The sequence below is a fragment of the Phalaenopsis equestris genome, unplaced genomic scaffold (genome assembly GCF_001263595.1).
Source record: "Phalaenopsis equestris unplaced genomic scaffold, ASM126359v1 Scaffold000001, whole genome shotgun sequence".
NCBI classification, from domain to species: domain Eukaryota; kingdom Viridiplantae; phylum Streptophyta; class Magnoliopsida; order Asparagales; family Orchidaceae; genus Phalaenopsis; species Phalaenopsis equestris.
Window position 1 is genome coordinate 500,084 of NW_018164443.1, and position 25,574 is coordinate 525,657.

The 25,574-nt window shown below is 33.8% G+C and overlaps 1 protein-coding gene across 1 annotated transcript; it reads left to right on the forward strand.

Annotated features, from left to right (window-relative positions):
• Nucleotides 1-408: 408 nt before the first annotated feature.
• LOC110027158 (transcription factor E2FB-like) lies at nt 409-24,091 on the forward strand. Its single transcript, XM_020728858.1, has 14 exons — nt 409-627; nt 12,464-12,656; nt 12,851-12,907; nt 13,179-13,264; nt 13,363-13,451; nt 13,536-13,590; nt 13,752-13,804; nt 13,881-13,931; nt 14,059-14,107; nt 14,496-14,561; nt 14,642-14,718; nt 14,843-15,080; nt 22,996-23,062; nt 23,537-24,091. The coding sequence occupies exons 1-14, from the start codon at nt 409-411 to the stop codon at nt 23,650-23,652; spliced, it is 1,416 nt and encodes a 471-aa protein (XP_020584517.1). The 3' UTR covers nt 23,653-24,091.
• Nucleotides 24,092-25,574: the final 1,483 nt, after the last annotated feature.

Genomic DNA, 25,574 nt, shown 5'->3' on the forward strand with positions numbered 1-25,574 from the left:
TATAAGGCTTTTAGAGGAGCAAAATATCGATTTCTTTATTTAATTTCTAATATTCTGTCATTGCTTCCCTCCATTCTATCCGAACTATAATTTCCCTCGCTTCCCTCGTTTTCTGCTCTCCGCTTTTTCACCTTCTCTCTCCCTCTCTTCTTCTCCGCCCCTACAGCTTCTCAGATCCTTGACAGGAAACCCTAGTCCGGCGGTCATCGCTTTGTTGATCGGCACCGGTTGAATGACTATTTGAATTTTTTTCCTTCTCAGATCGCCGCCGCCACTTGGATCTCACTTGAAACCTACTGGGAACGAGGGTTTTGGTTTGCGTTTTGCTTTGAGTTGGATCTGTATATATATTTTTGTTTAGGATCGAGGTTTTGTGCTAGAGTTTGGGTGAGAATCTCATCAGCATACATGTCCGGCGGTCGAGCAGCTGGAAACCGGGTTCGGGCAGCTGGAACCCGGGCTCCGCCGCCGCCGAGTCAGATCTTCCACCCGTTGAAACATAGCTTACCGTTCTCTTCATCGAGGCCTCCGTTCGTTTCACCCGATGAGTACCACCGATTCTCGCCGGCGCGAAATCACCGGGAAGGTGCTGGTGAGGCCGCGGAGGCCATTGTCATTAAGACTCCAGTGAGTTCTTGAGTGTTGTTTGCTGATGTTGATTGAAGTGTATTGCGATGATTGCTTGCACGGTCGCATTATTGTTTTTCTTGTATTTCGGTTTGTTTTAGTTTGATCGCGCCGGGAATTCGTCGTTTTCTCCGGGCTCGTTTGGTTTATATACTAATTCTGGGATTGATGGGCATGAGGTGTTGTGTATTCTTACTCTTAAGTGTAGTGCTGGGTAGATGCGGTACTTTTTTCGGTTAATTATAAATTTTGCTGCTGGAATGTTTCCTAGGTTTTGTGAATATGGGTTTATTGTTGTTGCTGAATTTTAAATCCGATTTTTTATATTTTCATCTCTACTGCTTCTCCTTTTAGGCAGCATGTAGATTATTCTCTTAACTGAAAGTTGGTTGTCTTAATTGAAAATGCAAAATTGCTCTCGAGAAAATTGGTTCCTCCGGATGATTGGGTTTTTCAAGGATTTCCTATTGGAGTTGAATATCTTTGGGTACTCCTTGTATCAGCATTTACAATTAAGCTGGTTTATTTTTTTCTTCTTAACAAAATTCAACGAACTTGTATTGATACTCATTCCAAGGCTCATAGTCACATTTGTGAAAAAAAACTAGTAAGTGATTGCACAATGAACTTGATTAGCTGGCTATGTCTAATGCTTAGGTTGCTGTGATGTTCATTTTCATTTAATTATTTCCTTATTTTCGTGCATGACTGTTAGCAAGATTGAAGCTAGGTATTTGAATTTGCACACTCTTAGTAGGATTTCAGTTGCATTAGTTGAGATTGGATTCTTGTGTCAGGCAAAAGGATTCTCTTGATTTTTTTAATTTTTTGCTCTATGAACAAACATGGCTAACTTGAAAATGCAATGCTTCTAGCTACTTCCGCCTTGTTCTTAGAGTCCTGCCTCCAGCCCCCTTTGTCCCCTTCTCATGATGATAGCACCGGCTAGCCTTACCTTCAACTCTCTCCCTCTCTCTTTCTCATTTTCCTCATCCTCCCATCTGTCTCACTAATCCATGAGATTATTGCCGCCACCTTACCAATTCATGGGTTGTCTCAATCATATTCAAGCATGTATTTATTTTTGTACCTCTAATATTGTATTTCTATTATAGGTTCTCCCACACCTGCACAAATTTAGCACAAATGATGAATTTAAGTACTCAATCAATTCTCTCCTAATGGTGATCAAAATTGTTCCTATCTTTTTACTTCTTAATATTGTAAATTCCTACTACATGTTCTCCTAGACTTACACAAATCAACAGAAATGATGAAATAATGTACTCGATTGATTCTCTCCAATTCTTATATGGTTATGGCTATCATATTCTATTTCTCATTTAATTTTCTAATATTATTTTGAAAAATGACTTCTCACATTAAAATGATATTAGTGTGGCCAATTGTTAAGTTGCCCGTTTATTTTGTTACTCTTGGCTTTTTTTTCTATCTATTTTTCTTAAATTATAGTTATACTAATGTGCTAGAAATTAATTGTATTAAAAGAATAGCAGTACATAGCAAAATATATTTTCTTTCTTGTAGTTTTTCCTTATTTTCTTAGCCTGTAGTGGCTGTAACATAAAAAACTAATTATGAAATGTCTTTAGGAAATTTTATGTTAGCAATCAAAACCAAATTTTGACAAATTAAAGCATTCTAATGTTTATGCAAATTTAACCTCTTAAATCTATTGAAACTCCTGTTTGAGCATACTTTGTAATGAATTTGTATGCTCGTAAATGTATCCAACCAGCGTTCATCGATAAAAGATCTTGATCATTTATGATTATGACACGTTAAAGTCATAAACCCTAGTTGAGTTCTTTTGGTCTATTTGAAGGACTTTGTTTTTTTTTGTCTCTCTATTTTATTTTATGTGTGTTTCAATATCGTGGTACTAGTTTTAATATTTTTTCCTTTGTTTTGTCATATTTATACCATTCAATCTCTTAAGGCTGATGAAAACAATATATAAATTGCAAATTGTCCAAGCATTTATCATTGCGGGGTTTTTAATGGCTGACATTTGTCCATATATATGTATGTGCGCGCACGCGTGTGTGTTAAAATTGTGAATTTTGATTTGCTCTTTAGAAGCCAAATTTATAATTATAAAATAATTGCTGGCCTCCTTATTAGTTATTATATTAACTATCATTGTGAATTTTGATTTGCTCTTTAGAAGCCAAATTCATAATTATAAAATAATTGCTGGCCTTATTAGTTATTATATTAACTATGAGCTTAAAGTTTTCTGCGAAGCGTTGTCTTGCATTATAAGTGTGGTCCTTGATAAGAATATGTTTGTGTTGGTAAAGAGATAGAAATTTCGAGCAAAAAATTAATTTAAGATTTGAGAATAACACACCAAAGATAACAAAATACAAGACACAAGTTTTTATGATTTGGTGAGATTCATTTACATTCATGATCGAACATGGATTAAATAACCCATTAATCTTTAAGAGGCATACATAAGGAGATTCACTTCTTTTAAAGTTGAAGATAAGTACGGTGATCTCACTTCATCTTGTTGAAAGAAAATGCAACTAGTAATGCGAGCATTAAGTCAATAGATAGAGTCTGGTGGACACCAATTTTGAAAAATGTAAACATTTATGCTTCTTGAGCTTTGAGCTTTTTAGCCACCAATCTAAAAAAAAATCAAGCATGAATAGATCACGAGTTCGGTATCCTCCAAATTTCTGAATTAAAACAAAAACTTATCTAAGATGGCCAAGAAAATTTAGTCTCCATATTTTATAATTTTCACTTATAGAACATAATGATTTTCTGTTTTATATATTTTATGGGTGTGTTTGAATTCTCATTTATATGAAATTTTTATTTTATGTGAATGTTAGCTAAGGCTTTTTAGCACCTCAATATATCAAATGACAAACTTGCTAGGGCCTTATGTTGCAACCTTGCCTGAACATTGTGTTCTTGATTATTTTTGAATTTTTGCTTTTTTGTGATGCCAATCTATTCTTGGAATTTCTTTATTGACATAAAGTGAATTATGTGGGCCATTGTAGAATCATCAATGATTGAATTCAAGGAAGCTTACATATTTTTAGCGCTTGCTGTCATTATTTCTGACCATTCTTTCTTCTGTAACCTGCCACCATAAATATTCAATCCAACATATAATTTAATGACAAAGCATTTTGCTACAAAAGAAATCATTAATTCTTATGTTTGAAGTGCCTGTCACTTTATATGCTTTCTTGCCTAATCATAGCTATTTTGCGCCACATGCTTTTGCTTTCTGCCTGCGTGCTCGTGAGCTCACACGTTATCGTGTTACTGCATATTTGTGTGCATTCTCGTGCGTTCATGGGCGCACATAATGTTGTCGAATGTATTCTGATGTGGCTGCTAGGGTTGCTCTTCACTCCGATTGTTGTGAGACCACGTGCTTCTGTCCTTTACTGATTGCTTTCCTCACGCCAACAACTTTCTTCCATCGCTCTTGATCTTTGTTAGTCATTTGATTGTCATTATTAGGCTATTTTAGCCTCTTTTTTTTCTTCATTTGTCACAATTCTACCATAGTTTTTTTACTTACATTTGATTATGCTAGGGTGATGGTGGCTCCTCATTTTTGTTCGTCATCATTGCCTCCTAACTAATAAGTCTTATTGTCTTGAAGGCTTATTTAGCTGCTCACATTTTATTGGATATCAAGGCTTTTGTTGCTTGTGATTTTTTCATCATAATATGTTGTGGGCGGATCATCAGTTTTGGGATTGCATCCTTCCTTATTACTCATTTTCTTTTTTATTATCATGAGAATTTATCTCCTATGAATCACCTAGCAACTCTCATTATATTTAGGCAAAATTGCGCTCATTTTTTTTGGAAATATCTGAGTTTGGTAGATCCTTTTTGTTATTTATTGTAAACAAGTTCTCTTTGGGTCATCCAAATATAGATGTCACTCACAAATTCCTGTTCTACTTACATTTAGTTGGTGATTGTTCTATTGGGATTATTGATCAACGACTCATAATTATTAGATTATATACTTAAATCAGACTACACTAAAATCTTTTCAACACATACAAGCTATGTAGTGGTTTTTAGATGCATATGGGTGGTTTTCTCATTTTGACGTGTCTGCGAAACCACCCAACACATGTGTTTGGGCACATTTTTCTCAAATTTGAATATATTTTAGCAATTAATCCACTTTATATTCCTTAAGGTCTATATTTTAAATAAAATACTTTGTAAGTGGTTGGAGCAATTGTTTGTTGTATAAGGCCTTTTGTGGCTAGAGTTTTGTTGAATTGGATGTCAACTTTCTAATGAAGCAAGTGTGGATTGTGTCAAATTCTTCTTGATATTGGTAGAAGGTAATCTATTAAAACATCCCTCAATATTGTTTATTATGTGAAATCTTTGGACACAATTTCTTTGATTTTATTGACACTTATCTAAATATAAGAAAATCAAACATTCTTGTGCATGAGAGAAATTACCATTCATACTCCCATAATTGTTTTCGTTCTTTCATCATCAATTCAGGTTTACACTCAAAATTTGGTATCAACTAACTTGAAAGAGTATGCGACTATTTTGCATGGATGCATGCTTTTGCTAGTTACAAAAATTGTCTTTATATTCTTTGCAAATTTGGCATTAGAATTTATTTCGTCAATTTAGGAAGCTCCTCCTCTCCTATTAACAAAGACTTATATGACTATGATGCTTTGTCATCTAATGGCTTTAATGGGATTGAGTAATGACATTCTAAGGAATAGGAGATTTCAAATTCTATTTACGAGGCCAAAACATATGCAATCACTATTCTATTTTCATCAAGCTTCAAGCAAAGAGACTCAATTGAATATTTAATCTTTTGTACATTTTTTGGCATTTTGTCATTTCTTGTTAATTATCTTTGCTGTACTCATATCATTATCTTTTTGTAAAACTACATTAAAAAACTAACGAATTTATATTTTGCAATACTAATATCATTTAAGGATATTGAATTCAAATGTGGCTCATATCTAACCCCAATCAATGATACAATTGCACTGCTATGTGCCTTTAATGTCACATTGCTAGAACTTATAACCTTCACATAGTGTTATTACCTATATAAAAACAATCGTAAGAACGTGGCTTGTATGTGATAAACATAATAAGAACACATATGCTAAGACAAGCTAAGTTAAAAATCTTTTAGTTGTTATTCCTGCTCTTTCCATTAATTAAAAGATCATCAATTGTATTTAAGCTTATTAAACTTGCAACATTTACATTATTGACTTGTCCTCTTTGTTGTTTTTTTTTGAAAGCCCAAAAAGGCTAATATATTAAGTAGAAAGAAAGATACAGATACAATGTGTGGGAGGGTCGAAACATGACACCCTGCCCACTAAAAAATCACAAATGGTTCCAAAACTAGAAAAAACAGAAAAATACATTAGATACTTAAATAAAAAGCCTAACAGTGCCGAAATACATAATATCACGTGGCTAGAGAGCGACCCTATTTGGTCTTGCCTCTGCCTCTACTTGTCCTCTTTGTTGTTGTCATATGTTCCTTGCTTTATTTTCTTTAAGTCAAAAAAATCATTTTTTTTGCCTTTTTTTCCTTAAAATGGGAGCAAGTGATCTCCTTAAATTTGTTATGTGATTTGTTTCTATCATGATTAGAAGTTTGTCGCTCATAGGATCTCTATTACTTGTAAGAAACTTTTAGCTGTTAATTATCTCTTTTGAGTTTACAAATCGTTTCTTTAAAATAAGAAAATTCTTGATATTCTCTAAGCTTACTATATCACAATCATATAGCATGATTTCTTGAAATTATTTATAAAAAAAGAGGTAAAGAAAAAAATAATAATAGTATTTGTTCGACATCTCAATAATCGCTTCAATATTTCTTAACTCTCAAATATTATAATATTTCTCTACTAATCTCACCATAGGTGAAATCCAAAATGACTCCCTATTGTAATTCGTAGTCAGCACTGAATCTTGAATAGTGGATTCAACTGCCTCTTTTCATGCTTGCCGCAATAAAGAGGTATTCAAAAACTATTCTCAGTGTGATCTAGGGAAGGTTCATTTTGGAGATAACAAGGCATGTAGTATAATAGGAAAGAGTTGTTGATATCAATTGTTGAATGTAATAGTTTGAAAACTTACTGATGTCAGACTTGTTTCAAGTTTGAAGAGAACTTTTTTCTGTGAGCCAGCTGGCAAAGTCAGGACTCGTGACAACTTTCACAGGTAATTTGTGGAAGGTGACCAGGGGTACATTAGTGATTACTCAGGGCAACATTGAAGGCACCTTTTATCCGATTAATAAAATGTTTGATTTCATTGATGTGGCTGAAACTAGGGTGGATGTTGATCTCTAGCACCGTAGGCTTGACCATATGAGCGAGAAATGTATGAAGTCCTTACTTTCAAAGAATAAGCTTCAGAGTTTGAAATCAATTAATCTAAATTTTTGTGAAGATTTTATTTATGTCAAACAGAAGAAGGTTTTTCTTCAAGAGCAGTTCAGTGGTGAAATCAAAGAAACTGAAGTTATACTGATGTATGAGGTTCTACTCCATTCCAATCTATTGGAGGTTCTCGCTATTTTTGTCATATTCATTCATGATCACACGAAAAATGTGTTTATTTCTTAAAGCAAAAATATGATGTATTTTAAGTTTTTAAGAAATGGAAGAATATGATAGAAAATGAGGTAAAGCTTGAAGCTGAAGTATCTCAGAACATATAATGGGAGTGAGCACCGTGATCAAAGGTTCAAGAATTTTTTGTGTTGCAGAAGGGTCAGGCATGAGTTCACTGTCCTAAGGACATCGCAACAGAATTGTGTGGCTGAGCACATGAACAGAGCAACCACAAGTCGTGCTAGGAGCATGAGGTTGCATGCAGACTTGTCGAAACAATTTTGGGTTGAAGCAGTTAACACTGCAGTTTATCTGATTATTCGTAGTTCGTCAGTACCTCTGGAGGAAGGCTTACCTGAAGAAGCTTGGATGAAAAAAATGTATGTCTATCTCATTTAAGATTATTTGGGCGTTCTGCATATGTACATGTTGATGCAGATTCTAAAAACAAGCTTGACTCAAAAATTTTCAAGTGCACCTTCATTGGATATGAAAAAAGTTCTCGGATTATCATAATTAGAAATTCACAAGATTTTGAGTCATGCTTACTTTTAGCAGAAGGGAGTGGTATAAGTTCTGGGATTATAGAGCAGAGATAATCTTGCAGTTCTTGTTGATGAGTTTGGGTACAAGTTATGAGATTATCAGAATCAGAAATTCATCAGGAGCAGTGACGTCACTTTCAATGAAATGGAGATGTACAAGGACAGGGTTAGAACTCAGGACAGTCTGCCAGCTACTTCTAAAGAATCCAAATATGTGGAGATGGATGATATTGGTGATCAGGAGGATGGAGAGAGGATAAGTGCTCAATCAGAAGGAGTACTCGAAGTTCCTTACACACTTACTATAGAAGTTAAGAGATCCGACAAAGGGAAATAACCCATACGAAGATATTTTCCTTCTTTAAACTATTTGTTACTAACTGATAGTGGCGAACTAGAGTGCTTTGAGGAATCCACTCAAGTTGAAGTTTCAAGGGAGTGGGAGCTCTCCATGGATGAAGAAATGAAATTTTTGGAATCAAATTAGACTTGGGATTTGACGGTACTATCAAATGACAAAAGAGCACCGTGGAACAAGTGGGTCTACGGGCTGAAAGAGTAGTCAGATGGTAGCAAACGCTACAAGGCATGACTTGTTGTGAAGGGTTTCCAACAGAAGAAATGAGTGAATTATACTGAGATATTCTCCCCCGCGGTGAGGGCGATGATTGTCATGGTTGAGCTGAGTCTGGTGGCAGTGGAATATCTACATTTAGAGTAGATGGATGTAAAGACAACTTTCTTACATGAAGATCTGGAGGAGGAGCTATACATGGTGCAACCACAAGGTTACAACGTTTCAGGCAAAGAATCTTTGGTCTTCAAATTGAAGAAGAACTCAGTGGCTTGAAGCAGACCCCAGGACAATGATACAGGAGGTTTGACATGTTTATGTCATAAGATGGGTACTTAAAGTGCCAAACAAACTATTGTTGCTTTATCAAACACTTTAGTAGCCATTGTATTTAGCTTGTCTTGTATGTAGATGATATGTTGATTGCAGAGGCAGATATGGAGAACATCCGAGACTTGAAGAATCAGTTTTTAATTTCAAGATGAAGAATTAGGTTCAATTAGGAAGATGCTCGGGATGAGAATCAACAAGGACATGAGTGCAAGAACACTGAAGTTGTCTTAGGCAGAGTATGTTGAAAACATCATACAGAGGTTCAACACGAGTGAGGCGAAACCATTTTGCACTCCCTTAGATAGTCACTTTTAAACTATCTAAGGAGCTATCACTTAACTTTGAAGCAGAGCAAACACAGATGGAGAGAATTTTGTATACTTTAGCAGTTGGAAGTTTGATATACGTGATGATTTGTTCTAGATCAAATATTGCATATGCAGTGGGAGTTGTCAGCAGACACAAGGACAATCTAAGCAGACATCATTGGGAGGCGATAAAGTGGATTCTCAGGTATTTGAGAGGAACAATCAATTGGGCACTTTATTATGAAAATATTGCGGTCATTCTACATGGACTCGTAGATTTAGATCTGACAGGAGATGTGGACAATAGAAGTACAATGAGATATATCTTCACATTGGGGAGCACAGAGGTGAGTTGGGTTTCCAGGTTGCAGAAGATTGTTGCACCTTTTACTACGGAGGCCGAATATGTTGCTTTTGCTGATGCTAACATGGAGATGATTTGACTACAGAGTTTCATGTCATAATTGGGTAAGAAGTAGGGGATAAAAAAACTCTATAGTGATAGTATGAGTACGATTGATCTTGTTAAGAACATAGTTTTTCATGCCAGGACTAAACACATCCACCTCAGGTATCATTTTATTCTATCTTTCTAGAAGAAGGACAATTATTTTTGGAAAATATACATACAATTATTTTTGGAAAATATACATACATCTGAAAATTCTTGCGGGTATGTTGATGAAGGCGGTGATTGTTGAGGAACCGAAGCTGTACTTGACTTCAGTTGAGTTTCCTGAAGGTTGAGATCAGGGATGAGCCACACCACGATATGTGACCATAACACGTGAAGACAATTCAGATGGAAGTGTAAGTACAGAGGATTAGACATGGTGCTATTAGTCTCCAAGAGGGAGATTGTTAGTTGTGGAGTTTGATTGTAGCTCCTAGGAGTAGCAGACAGTCTGATTTCTACGCAGTCAGTGCGCCCGGTACAAAGATACCGGGCTGCGGGTACTTAGGTGCCCATTGAGTGTTCCCAAATTGAGGTGGAAGTCCTGCGCCAAAACTGGGCGCTTAGGTGCCCAAAGCGCCCACTTTTGGTGTTGTGGCGTCTGCTTTCAGAGAATTGGGCGCCTAGGTGCCTGGAGCAACTTTCACGAGAACTGTTATTTATGCACGATTTCAGGCAACGTATGTGCGGGCTTGGAGCGTAACTCTTCTTGTTTGTTCATCAACAAAATTCTGGTGAAAGCGAGAAGTGTTGGTGAGAAGAATCATGGTGTTGTTCGACTTGAGTTTCTGCATCGAATGAGTAGGAAGAGTGTGGAGTGGTGCAATGTAAGTTTCTTCATGTCAGTGTGGAAAAGAAATTTGTTTGAATTATTTGTAAAACTCTTTGAAATTCATAGTCAAATTTATGGTGGTGCAGTTCCGTGGTTTTTCCCATTCTCGGATTTTTCCACATAAAACTTCTGTGCTCTTTTTTGCTTATTTTTTTATTGCGCTTTTGGTTTAAATTTATTGTTCTAGTTTTCTCGAATCCTTTAATGCTATTCCGTTTTGATATTGGGAATTGTTTGGAGGATTCTCAACAGTTTTACCAAACCTTATTGGATTAGAATACCTCACATTTTAGTTCTTTAAAGCTTAATGTTTTTTGCATCCTCAAAGCCTTGTTCGATACCAATTGTTGAGAAGAGAGAGAAAATTTTTAACAAGAACATAAATGAAGATGGGAATAAAGTTTTTGAGAACATAAACTCAAGAAATTTTATGGTTATTGTAGGTATTGTCTTCTCTCTATATTGTTGTAGTTTGGATGAGAAGCACTCCTTATTATGACCAATATATTTTCCTTTTGTTAGAACCAAATGTAACAATACTTTGTCATTCTTGAAGAAGTAGGTCTCCCGTATAAGTGCTTGTAAAACCCTTCATTTATGTTTTGCAAATTTTGTGTTTTGCAGATTTTGTAATCTGAGTTAATAGTCATTTGATTTAAAAGTTTATGTTTTGCAAATTTTCTGTTTGTTTCATGGCTTATCACACTGCTTATTGTATTTGCATTGGTAGTGGTAGATCTTATGAACTCCTACATCTTGTTATGTGTAGCCCATCTTATTTTTTAAATTATGGTTGATTTCACATCTTCTTACTCTAGAACCTTCTTATTGTATCTGCATCGGTTGACCTTCTTTCAAGCTTTTAACATTGAATTTTGACGTGTTCATGTGGGTTTAAGGTTAGATAATATTGTTGACTTGGGAATATCAAAATTTATTATAAATTTAGCTAATTTGTTTATTAGAAGATAAGAACCTTAGGGTTATCATAAAAATTGAGCATAAAACATGCCAATTTAGCATATATGATTTAATAATTTTTCCATAATGCTGAGTTGTAGTAGCTAAGTCTGAGTGTTTCATGTGTACTAACTAATAAAAGAATTTTTTCGTACACTTATATAGGAGAATTTTGTAAACTTTTTTTTCGAACTGATTGTGATTTGTGGTTGCAAGCATTAGGAGGCAGCGAAGTCACTGACAATTAGGTTCACTGTTAGAAATGAGAATGTTAGATGGATTTGTGGCGAACTTAGACGCTATAGTGTTAAAAGATGATAAAACCATAGAAACCTAAGCACATTGTTGAAGATGTAGTACAGGAAAATAAATTTAGGTGATTTGGACACTTACAATGGAATGCAAAAGATGCATTAGTAAGGTGATTTAAAAAACCGTTGAAGGAAAAAAAAGGAAAAGCTGTGGCTTTATGTTAACATGGTTGGAAGTTATGCAAAAGTGGAAGAGAGGTAGAAATGCTACACAAACTAATTCTAAAACTTCTTGTATCGACTGAATGGATGAATGGAGAAGAAAGTTTCATGTAATTGACTTGAAAAGTTTGGATGAGGCTAATGATAGTGTTGACTATTGTTCTTAAGTATTGAAGTGATAAGATGCCTGCATGTCTCAAAATAACTCAAACAGTGTGAGCTTAACAGCCCTATTGTGTGGTTGAAATAACAATGTTTGTGGAATTTGTGTTAAAGCTAGGAATAAACGGTGCATCTTCTAAGCTTTGTTATGGGAACAACTAAATCGAATCAAAATATTATTTAAAAACATTATCATTAACATTGGCCTTATATTAACTATTTCACTAATCTATTAAGCCTTCCTTCACAATTTCTAGCCATGTTACCACATGTCAAACTCTCTTCCTTTTCATTCCTTTCACATTCATTCTATTTATACTTCACGATGGTGCATGTTCTAATCTTTGTTATGATGGAATTATGCAACTCAAAATAGCTACAACTAACTTTAACTTATTAAAATTAGTTTTTTCGTTATTCTTTAAATTTCATTGTGTTTTTTTTCCCAAATTTCATTGATAGTTGCCCATTCTTTTTGTTGTTTTGAGATTACTGGTTAGCTCTTGAACATTTATATGATAAAAATGGCATGCCATATACAGTTAAAGAGAAAGACTATTCATGATGATAATGATGTTGCCGAATCTAGCGAGTGGATTAATAGCCCGGGACAAGCTGAAGTATGTAGCAATTCCCTTCTGACACCAGTCTCCGGGAAAGGAGGTAGGAACTATGGTAGATCCAAAGTTGCTAAGTACTATAAATCTGGACCTCAGACTCCCATGTCAAATACTGGTAAGAAGTACCATTTTGTGCTTATGCGTTACCATGTGGTAATTGCTTGACCATGTTTGATATTTTCATCAGTTTTCAAGTTAATTTGAATTAAACACTTATTGGATAATCATGATTCTTATGAGAGTGACCAGTTCTTCATATTGATCATCTCTAAAACGTTATTAACTATATCTTGGCATGCGTTGTTGCAGGTTCTCCTAGCAATCTCGTAACTCCTGTTGCTACCTGCCGCTATGACAGTTCTTTAGGTACTTAATATTATTGCCTATCGTAAAAGTGATGTTTGTTGTTTATCTGAGAAAAATCCTTTTTTTTTACGTAAGATATATGGCTTCTCTTGATAAGAAGTTGGGATTTAATCCCGTTATGCTTCTCTTTTTTTCCGTTGTATCCACAGTGCATATTTACTTGGAAGCAATTTTGAAAAGTATAGGATACTGTTGAGCAATGTATTCATAGTATTAATTTTTGATGCTAGAGGGGCTTAGTTTTCTGGCTTATGCTGTGTTGCCATTTCAGGCCTGCTGACAAAGAAATTTATCAATTTGCTGAAGACTGCACAGGATGGTATTCTTGATCTTAACAAAGCTGCTGAAACTTTAGAGGTTCGACAGAGTTCTTTTAATTTGCTTTACTTTTGAGAAGAAGGATATTTTATGGTGAAGGTGACATGAGCAGTTTTAAAAAGATTTCGGTTGTGTAGGTGCAAAAGAGGCGCATATATGACATAACAAATGTTTTAGAAGGGATTGGTCTTATCGAGAAGAAACTTAAAAACAGAATTCGTTGGAAGTATAATTATTCATGCCCGATGACTTCTTTATTTGCTCATCTATCTCCTATGTTGACCTGGTTGAACATTTTATCTTTTTTCAGGGGACTTGATGACTTGAGGTCGGGTGATTTTGAGGACGGTGTTTCAGTTTTACAAGTATGTAGACGAACTACTTTTCTAAGGCGACACATGTGCTGCCTTTTTTTCTGAACCAACTGCTCATTATTGTTTGCAAATGCAGTTCTTACTAATTATCTGCTTTTTAGTGTCTCAAAATTTCTCTTGTATTTATTTTGTTTTTTCTATATTTTTCTCAGTCTGAAGTCGAGAAACTTGCTTTGCAAGAAAGCAACTTAGATATTCATATTAGGTAGGTTTATTTTTACCATATTTAGTTTTTATTATAGCTTTTTTATCATTATCCAAGCTTTTATGTTTCGTTACAGTGAAATGCAACAGCAAATAAGGGAACTAAGTGAAAATGAAAATAGTTCAAAGTGAGTACTCTACCCTAATGGCATGAATATGAGATTGAAAAATTTATCTATATTGGCTTTTTGATTGGCTTATGATAGTTCCATTTGTACTTCTTTTAATTTCCTTCAATTCTTTCAACAACTTCAGGTGGCTTTATGTGACTGAAGATGACATCAAGGGCCTGCCTTGTTTTCACGTTTGTATTGCCATTTTAGTTTGCCATTTGTTTTTTGGGGATATTTACATACATAACATTTAATTCCTATGTATTTAAATATCTGACACCTAAACTTTAATTTTTACACATGCCACCTTACCTATGCATGAAAATGTATATTTCACTTTTTAAAAGTTAAAATAGTAACATTTTTGATGTGATATGAAAAATTTGGGTGACAAATGTAAAAAAGTAAACTTTAGGTGTTAGATATGTAAATACATAGGAATTGGGTGAATTGGGTGGTTTGTGTGTAAATGCCCCTTTGTTTTTTTCCTGTTACTGGAGTGTCAAACATATTAGAATCATTAATGTTGTTCCTTGTTGGAAGTCAATGATTTTTTGTTTTTTTCTTCTGCTTTATCAGAATGAAACACTTATTGCAATAAAAGCACCTCATGGAACTACCCTTGAGGTTCCGGACCCTGATGAGGTCTGTAACTATTTTTGAACTAGGTATAACCAACTTCACCCAACATGCTGCTCCTTAACTGCACCCTTTTGCATATTCAGGCTGGTGAGTATCCCCAGAGAAGATATAGAATTGTCCTGAGAAGCACCATGGGCGCAATAGATGTTTACTTGGTCAGGTAATATGTACCCTAACAAACATAAACAAAATCAACTTCTTCATCTAAAAGGATGGATTATGACGTGCTTTGTAAAACATTTGTCTGAAGTTTTGCATTCCATATTCCTTCATATGTTTTTCAGCCAATTTGAGGAGAAATTCGAGGAGATGAATGCTGTTAATACAATACCTCAGCTTCCAGCTGCATCAAATGCAAACTATCTGGAGAATTCTACATTGCAAATAGTCCCAGAGCATACCAAACACCATGAAATGGAGCTTCAACTTCATGACTCAAATAGCATGAATACTGATTTAAATGCGCAACAGGATTTTATGGGTGGCAGTGGGATGATGAAGATTGTTCCATCTGATGTGGATGTAAGTCCAGCAATTCTCTCTCTTTCCATCTCCCTCCATCATGAAATGGATTTTTAATCTATCATGGTAATTTTTATTCGATATTAGAAACTTATTCTGACTCATAGGGAGCTTATTCGGTGCCAGTCAATAATATAGCACAGTTATAAGTAAGATGTGTTATGTGTAACTCTTCTAAAGAGTTTCCTACACGAACTAACTCATCCCTGGCTTTGGCTAAGGCTGTTTTTCTTTCATTTAACAATAAGATGTGATATGATTTTTTTGTTAATCATGATATTCATTAAAGTTATCTCCATGCTTATGAAGGAACTTGTCTGAAGTCTTAGTTTGGAATAGCGATGAAAGGCTGTAGTATGGAAGGCATTATGGATTAAGGTGATTGCTTGATGTGGTCATAATCTAAAAGAGAGATAATCAAATGTGGGGGAACAGAAATGTATGAATCACGTCCAAGGAAAGCAATTTGGCTTCAATCTATGAAATGTATTTAGAAGGCAGAGCTCTTGATAATAAACTAAAAGATAAATCCATGACATGTTTAAACCCAGAACTATGATCTTGAAGCCTAAATGGAATTAAATTTCAAAATATCCTAGCCAAAACTTAAAATGAACATGGTTTTGATACTGGCAACAAATTAAAGGAAAAATACATTAAATGATATTGGCCACTTGCTAGAGGGCAATAATATCAATGACCTTACCTGAAAGTAGTAATGCAAGGTAACTCTATGGTTGACTTTTGTATAATAAACATCTCAATTAGGTAACATATCCTTAATATGAAAAGTAGTCTAGTAATTACACCAATTTGCAATTAGTTTTGCATGATAGTCAGACTGGCTTGTATCTGTTAACGGCACATATATGGATATAGATCTGGATCGTTTGCTATGGTTATGAAATTATCATTATGCATGGAATTTAATTCTAAATGGGCAACAAGTAAACAAATGAACATGAATTACTTGTACTACATCAGAAGATGAGAGCAAGAGGAGTGAATGTTGTGGACACTAAATTTCGATACATGCACGGTTTGACAAAGTACTGATTTTTATTCATGAAGGTCAAACTTTTATAATGACAATCATCTCTCAAACAAGATTTAAAAGGTAGATTAAATGTTATAAATACTCAGCAACATTGCTTTTATACCATTTTGGTTAACTAGGTAAAAATTTTAGTTAAAATTCAAGCTTCATGATGAAACTCGTTAGCATAGCATCCATGATTGTCTCTATACAAGTCGAAGTTTTTTATAAGGTTTAAATATTCGAGATATAAAAAAAAAATTATATCATGCAAAATTTCAGTAGTCAAAAGGTGGTTAATTTATGAATGTGATCATTTAAGACAATGGCTTCAACATGTATGAGTAGAAAACCTCTTGCTTGTGCTTAGCTTTAGCCTTATATGCAAGTTCAAATTTATGCTTAGGTTTAATCTTAAATTATAGGTTATTTTACATCCTTCAATCTTCGACTTAATTTGAGCCATTATAAGAAAAATTTTGCTAAATACATCCTTAAAATTAATTGCAATTGGCTAGAGTGGTCTTGTTATCTGAGATTGAGATGAAGATTGTTTGGGACCTTCTCTTAAGTTGGGATGTGAATGTGGATGTAGCTTTTAGGGTTGTATGTAGAATAAGTAGGCCTACTTGGTATTTGCTAGATGAAATTTTACATGCTCCAGCTAAGTTGGACTGTTTTTGAATGGCTTAACCATGGTAGGTTTAAGATATGAGAGGCTTGCTGAATTCTACATGGCCATCAAGGGATATTGAATATGTGATTTAAAATTTATAAGTGTATCATAGATTGGATGGTGTTTTTTTTCCCCTTTTGATTGCTTTTCCTATTCATTTTCCTTTTCCTCAATAGAGGTTGAAGAGGGACCTTAAGGGGAGAGCTTTTGTAGAGGAGCACAATTTATTTTCTAAACTATTATTAGCTACCTATTTAGAGAATCTTCTTTTAGAATCTAAGAAAACAAAATAATTCATATAAACCTAAATACAATCATAAAGTGTAATTATTTGAGAACATGCTAATTTTTACAAATTCACATTATTATCTTATTTTAACCAATTTCCAATAATTTAAAATTTTTGTGTTTGGGGGGGGGGGGGGGGTGGTAAAAATTGATCCTTTCTATGCCTTGGGAGGGAAGCTGCAATTTTTTAGAGATTGGAGAGATCTAATTCATAGAGGAGAATATTGAAACATGATTCTAGAAATAAGAGATTGTTTTTAAATCATAGATAATTCAGATTGCATTCATCGAAGTTGATATATTTAAGTAGGGTTGTAAATTTATATACAAACTAAAAAGAAGGTTAAATTTAACATATTATCTAAAGGGGAATACGAGCTTTATTTTTTAAATGCACTAAATGTAATTCTATGGGCATGTAATATGGGTTTGAGTTTTATCGTGAAATTAGGATTCATGTGTTGTATCAAACCTTGAGGGAAGAAGAATTAGAATTATGCTACTCTTTAGATATATACTTGCATCATCTTCATCAACTTTGTTTGTGTAATCTTAGAATTTTTAATAAAACATTGGTTCCTCCAACGAATTAATTATTTTTGTTTTATATAAGTATTTTTGGCGATTCATCGACAATCACTTGTATTGTATTCTCAATTTGTATTGTACTTGAATGAGTAGCACATTGTTTGAAAATAAATTGAAGAATCCTACTTGAGTGCTCACCCAACTTAGAAAAAAAAAATGAAAGCCTATGACTATCAATATTATTTATAGAAAGTGAAACTCCATCAATATAAATATGTACAAGTGATTAAATGTGTTAATATGGTATTGGACCTTCAAAATACAAGACTAATGTTAAATGCTTGGATGCATATGTAAAATAAATGCATTTGAACTTGATTTATAGAGTTTTTGCAAAGATAAAAAATCTTTCCTAAGCCTTTTTTAAGTCAATAAAGTGGGTAAATTTTTTTTTTTTGGTCTAATTCTAACAAGTACACAATCTCCTTCAATAAATTATTGCTTTCATCTTCAAACCTAAGCTATAAAATTATGCTTCTCATATTGCTTAGCAATCTATAGCTCTATACTAGCCTGAAGTTTTTCCATAAGATGCACTAAATGTGAGTATCTTTTTGGTTGGGATAATAGTATGAGATCTTATTATTAGTGCATGCCGTCAACAACTTCAAACATAAAATTTTTGGTAGTATGGTGCCTTTGATTTTTCCGAGCCAATTTTGTAGTTGAGGATTAAATCCCATGTCTAAATTGTAACCAATATGAAACTCTTTTAATTGCTGTTTTATCATCATTTTGTGGATGAAGAAATTTCAAACCGACATCATATAGCTTCTAGAAAGCTGTAAAAGCTTGGTCAATGAAACATACATCACAATCATAAACTATCGAATTGTATAATCTTTCCATCTAACAATTTTTTAGGGTTTTGGGGACATTTGTAGTTTTAGAGAAAAATATCAAGTGTATGATATTTTAAAAATATATCAACCATAAAAAATATAGAATCATTTCCCATAAGTTCTTGATAAACCTAGAATGAAATTCATGCTTAGATAAATTCATGAAACATTTTGGGCATGGGAATGTTAACTCCCAAAGGTTCTTTAGTAACCTTTTCTAATTGACAGTAGTGACATCATAAAGTAACATAATGTACTTAATATCTTATTGAAGGACAATATAAACATTTTGACAGTAGCTCAGTTGTCTTATCCCTGTAACAACCCAAACTCTCACTTATCGAGATATGTCTGTTTTTGGCCTAATGTTTTCACGATTTTATCTCTGGTGTAAGTTACGAGAGGTCACCCATCACAAATTTGAAGTTATTTATGAAATTCCAATCGTTACTCCAAATTGCGCCTCTATGTTTAAGAATTAAGCTTCATTCTACTTGATGGGTTTCATAGTCTCTCCACTAAATTGATGTTCTCGTTAGTTCTCTTAACTCAAAATCATTCTCCTGGTAGATATTATTCTAAAGGCTGCCCTTATAGATTCAAGAGGTGGATTCCATCATGTATCCTATCTAGGGTTCAAGAGAGGGCTTTTATTGCGTCACATTTTTTTATGCATCTCAGTTAGTTCCCATCTCTAGGATGATGTAATGCTTTGATGCAATTTGCAGCAGGTTAAACTCTCATTCATCGAGATATTGTCCACATTGGCCAGTTGTCTTATGTTTTTTTCCAATTGGTGTAACTTCTTAGGAGGTCACCCATCCTAGTTATGTTCTTGCACATGCACTATTAACTTCAACCGTTTCACCCAGAGTAACTTTATTTTACTAAAGGGGTTTTACACTAACAATCCATCATGTTATTCATATATAGTAGTTACAGAGTGATCTGTGTTGAATTCATAGTAATGAATCCTAAAATATCCATTAATAACTTAAGAATTAGATGAAGTGATAGTTATGAAGTTTTCAGCACAATGAAATGTGGAATAAAAATCAGGACATGGAAGGTTAACTCTTCAAAATGTGTAAATCTGTTTAGCATGCTTAAACTTTAATTTTTTTTTATTATTGTAAATACATGTACTCATGATCATAATTTAACCAAACCTCTTATGGTAATAAATAGTCTCACTAATATCTACACATTAAGCCAAAGAATAAATTAATGATAATTGGCTGTGTTTATTTCCTTTACATTTGTTAATTTTCACCTAAAGTATATTTTTTGGATGACCTTATTGAATTATTACTCAGACGACGTGCATTCGTTCTTTCCCTTTGCTACTTTTGCATTGGATTTAGGGGCAATGGTTTGAGCACCTTCAACTATTTACTTAACTTTTTTCTCTTATTTACTTGAGATAGAGCTTGGAATGTTAAATTTTTTATTCTTCATTGTTTTCAATTGAGAGTGATACCGAAGTTAACCCAAAACCCACAATGAAATAATACATTATTGCTGTAATTGAAAGGGTTACAACCACGACACTTGAAAATAGGAAAAACAACGAAACAACCACACACTAGGGCGTAGGTAGGCGAGGTGGTGCCGTGGTTGAGGGGAAGTAGAGGCTACAGAGGGGTGTAAGACAGCAGGGCAGCAATCTAGTGGTTGGTGGGATTGGTTCAGCGGATAGATGGAGGAAAAGCTGGTGGAAGTGAGTTGGTGATTTCTAGATGGAGGTTGCTATATGGAGAGTTGCAAGATGTTGCCGTGACAAGGTTCAGGGTTGCAGATGAGATGGAGGGAGAACAAACTTAGCGAAAACTAGGGAGAGGGGTGCGTACGCGCGCGTGTTTGGGCTGGGGGTTGGATTAACATGAAGGAGGAGGCTGCTGGCGGGTTTGGGTGTCACGACGACGGGCAGAAATCGATAAGGGAGGAGATGGACGGTAGCCGACAATTGTAAAACAGTCGACAAAGCAATTCAGGCGGAGATAGCAACATGTTCGACTACTAGATGAAGGGAAGGGAAAATTGGGAATGAAAGATAAACACCATCTCAGAATGGGTTACAGCCAGAGCAAATTCTCGTCGCCGGATACAATCCTAGAAAGGGAAGAGGGACGCCAACGTCTGTCCTGATAGAAATCTATAAAAATAAATAAATAAATAAATAAAAAACTAAAGTTTAACACACACAATAACCTATTTATAATAAAATATAACTAGGAGGGTGGGAATCTCATCCCGTTGGGCGACATCATTCCTAAACCTAAGCAAAGGTCGGCCGGTTCAACCTCCTTGATGAACTGACAGTTTCTTGTTGAAACAGTTGGGGTTGGTTCAGCCCCAAGCCCACACTTTTGGGAGATTGGGCAACTTTCTTGCTTTTCAAGAGAGTGAAGTGCCAAAATAGTACCCAACTATTTACATTGGATCATTTTAGTATCAGAGTTTATAGAAGTGCTGAATTGGTTCCTAGATTCTTTAAATTGGGGCTAACATAGTCTTTATGAAAGACTATTAGAGTTTAAATTTAATATGCATGGGAACCAATCTGGACTTCTATAACTCTGGACTAAAACGACCCCATTTAAATAGTCAAGGGATTATTTTGGCATTTTGTTCGTTTTGGAGATGAGCACTTTCACTCACATTTCTTAAGCTTTCGGTTCCCAAGGGCCAAGGTTGGAGCTTTCATATTTTACTTCGCTAAAGTGAAAGGCAGCAGTATATGTTGTCCAATGATAGAAAGATTGTTGGATTTAAGCCTTCTTAATAAAAGGTATTGATTCTTAAAACAACGTCATATAAATAGTCAAGAAACTATTTTGGCATTTTGCTCATTTTGGAGATGAGCACTTTCACTCATATACTTCTTAAGCTTTTGGTTCCCAAGGTTGGAGCCTTCGTATATTACTTCTCTAAAGTGGAAGGCGACAATATATGTTGTCCGATGATAGAAAGATTGTTGGATTTATGCTTTCTTATTTGAAGGTATTGATTTTTTTTAGTGTTGGTCCTACAATGACATATATTCTTGAGAATACGAAGGTACCTTTTTGGATGCCTTGATGGAAATTGTAGTTTTAAGAGTCTCGGTCAGTCTTTGGGTGGCATATCGGCTTATTTGGAATGGTTCTGTTTGGCATATTGGCTTAATTTTAGGGATGATTACATACATCGAACCCAAAACATTGCTATTTACAAAATCTGGTGCTCAAGTGATATTTTTGAACTACCAAACAAATGTATTTATGCATGCCACAATCAAATCATTGAGAATTTCATAAAAATTAAAAATACATGTTGGGGTATTATCATGAATTTTGATATTTGTGCGAGGATTTGAAAAATGGATGAAAGAGGGTGCTAAATTTGTAAATAACAATGTTTCAGGTGCTATGTTTGTAATTGCCTCTTAATTTTAATATAAGATGGAGGCAAAGTTATTTATAGATTTTAAATTCCCGCACAGAGGCCAATATAATTCTTTTACGCATGCTTGCCTTATCTCAAACCCAAGATCAATATCCTAGAAAACCAAGGAGTATATCCCTTGTGCTAAGATTTTTTTGTTAGCATCTAAACATGCGAGCCTTTAATCATTTCTAATTATGCTATTAGTTGTTTCCTTTTTAAATTTAGGAAAATTTACATAAATAGCACACAATTATTATCTATTTAAATCTCACACCTAAACTTTCCTACTATGCATAGCATTTTGGTGCTTTAAACTTATGCAGGACAATGTTTATTTTACTTTTTAATAAGCAGTAATAGTGCTATTTTTGATGTGCCATGCATGTTTGGTGGGAGATATATAAATACATAAGAATTGTGTGCTATATGTAAATGCCCCTTAAATGTATTATTTTGGGCAAAATACTCATTAAATTTATTTTGAACTTGTTTTTGAGTATCATGATTGCATGTGACAATGATATAATACACAATTACAACCTAACATGTTATCTCATTGACATCTAAACATATTTACTTGAAGAAATTATTAGTTATTTTTATTTCATTTTAATGTCATGTTCAATGACTTCAACTATGTGGAAAGTAACTTAGTTAAGTTAATATTGCAATTAGTTGGATAGTTTCTTGTGAAGCACTTAGTTCACTGGCATGTAAATCTCAATGTTAGTCTAATATTTGGGGAAACTAACTATTTAACCGTTCATGTAGGTTCCAAGATGATCTGTTGTTATTTTTCAATAATTATTTATTGCTTTTATTATGTTATTATCCCAACCATTATTTCCATCAATTTATATTTCTCCCGAGAGAAAAATTGCGTCACGATGGATTTTAAGATCATTGGATTTTGCTTTAAAATGAGCTTAATGCATATCTAATCGATCAATTTTTATATCACACACATCTTTCAGCAAATCGAAAGATTTTAAAATTCATCGTGATCAAATTTTGATGGATGTATTTCATACTAATTTTATATGTTTTGTTCCGCAGACGGATGCCGACTATTGGCTTCTATCAGAGACTGGTGTCAGCATAACAGATATGTGGAGCACACCATGTATCCTTATCAAATTCACATTTTCATCCATACCACCCAATTCTTATATTTTAACATATCTAAGTCCTAAACTTTTACTTTTTGCATTTATACCACCAAATCCTTAAAAGTACGTCAAACATACCACTATTTTACATTTTAAAAAGTGAAATACACTTTTTTTATGCATAGGTAAGCATATTCACATCACATACCACCCAATACTTGCATATCTTACATATCTAACACCTAAACTTTACTTATTATTATTATTTTTTTTGCATTTATACCGCCCAATTCTTTCAAATCACATCAAACATACCACTACTTTATCATGCATAGGCAAGGTGACATATATATAAAAAATTAAAGTTTAGGTGTTCGATATGTAAATACATATGAATTAAGTGGTATATATATGTAAATCTTCCTTTTTCTTCCTCTATACTATTTTTTTTTTGGATTATATATTTAATTTCTTAATTCTAATTGAAGCTGAGCAATGGGATGGAAATCCTGATGATTTCATAAACGCTAGCATCAGCACGCCACGGCCAGAAACCCCTGCAGGCGTTACTGAACCACCTAACTCTAACAATGATCAAAGATGAGTTTGGCTCTAATTTTTTTCTTTTTTGAACTTTAGCTCGCCTAATTGAATAGCAGCAAATATATGATACAACCAACCCTGCAAAACAAAGAGAAAATTGCACGCAAAATTCATTAAAACTATCGAACCTCTCGCTGTGGATATCAGAACCAAATTCCAGAATCTTCCAGAAAGGTATAATTCAATGCTAGCGTTTCAATAATTTGCATATTACATTACTTAGACAAATTTTATATTTTTTTTTCCTATTTTGTTAGTGGGAGGAGATTTTGATATTATAACTAGCGTGGGGGTGGTGGTCATATGTAAATTAAAAATTAGTATGTTGAGGGCAAAATTTGGTTAGATTATAAATATATTGTTTCTTTATATCTAATGCAATATTGTTATATGTAGAACTCAACCAGCAATGTATACTATTCTTATTATTATTTTTTTATCAGGCATCCCTTTTACAATTACTTTTTTGGAAGATTTATATACATACCCCTCAATTCCCATGTATTAAACTTCAATTTTTACATATATCTCATCTTACCTATGCATGGAATGATGTACTTCACTTTTTAAAACCTAAAATAAAGATATTTTTGATGTGATCTAGAAGATTAGGTTGGTATAAATGTAAAATGTAAAGTTTAGGTGTTTGATATGTAAATACATAGAAATTGGGTGGTATGATGTTAATGCCCCTATTTTTTTACTGCATGAATTTTCGGCAGTCTATCAGTTATCCTCACAAATACATCATCCTACGATGTTTCCCCTTTTATACTTTTGGAAATTTAAATACATAGCGCATGATTTCTTTGTATTTACATATCTACACCTAAAGTTTGATTTTTGCATTTTATAACACTTGGTGTCAATTTATGGAATCCCGTGCTTTCAGAAAGTTATTAGTGGTATTTTTGATGTGAGTAAAGTTAGTGTTATGTATGTAAATATGAGAGTTTAGGTGTTAGATATGTAAATACATAAGATTGTGTGGTTTTTATGCAATACCAAATTTGAATTCATTGCAAGCTTCAATTTCAGGGGGATTTTCTTACGTATTACATAGTTCTTATGGGTTTGTATTTTTAACACAGACATTGATGTTTATTTATATAATATTTTAGTGTTTTTCTGTTTATGTTAGAAAAAATTACTATTAGTGGTATTTTTTATGCAATATTAAAGTATTGGGTGTTATATAAAAACAAAGCATTAAAACTTAGATGTTGGATATGTAAATTCATAAAAAATGTGTGATATACATGTAAAATCCACTAAAGTTCTAATTAATATTCACGCTTCTACCATACTTGTTAACATTTATTAATTCAAAAAAGTTGATCAAACACTCAATGTTCTTGTGCCTAATTCAAGAAAAAATATTACATCAGTACTACGCGCGTAGAGTTACGTTTGTAGTCAATAAAATCACGTCATGACATCCCACGCGATAGAAAAAAAACGGCGCAGTAACATGCGGAATATTATCCTCCCCCCCTCTGGTGTGTTATTCATGTGTTATTGTCCTGGGAACATTTGTGTTATAATAACATAATAACACACAATAACACATGAATAACATGAGGGGAAATTTTTTCTGTGTTATCGTGCCGTTTTTTTCTCTGTCGGTTTTGTTATTCTGGTATTATTGTGTGTTATTCATGTGTTATTGTGTCATTAGAATATTCTTGCTATTATAATAACACAATAACACATCAATAACACATGAATAACATACAATAACACATGAATAACACGGGAGAGAATATTCTCTGTGTTACCTCGTTTTTTTTTCTTGCTGTGTGGGGTCATGACGTGATTTTATTGACTACAAACGTAACTCTACGTGCGTAGTACTGATATAATATTTTTTCCTAATTCAGAGGTAGTTTTAGCGAATTTAGTTTATGTATTTCTCAACTATTC

Coding starts and splice junctions, on each gene's coding strand:
- LOC110027158 (XM_020728858.1), top strand. CDS start 409: ATGTCCGGCGGTCGAGCAGCTGGAAACCGGGTTCGGGCAGCTGGAACC. Junction 13,265..13,362: donor AAGCTGCTGAAACTTTAGAG/GTTCGACAGAGT, acceptor TCGGTTGTGTAG/GTGCAAAAGAGGCGCATATA. Junction 14,719..14,842: donor ATAGATGTTTACTTGGTCAG/GTAATATGTACC, acceptor TATGTTTTTCAG/CCAATTTGAGGAGAAATTCG.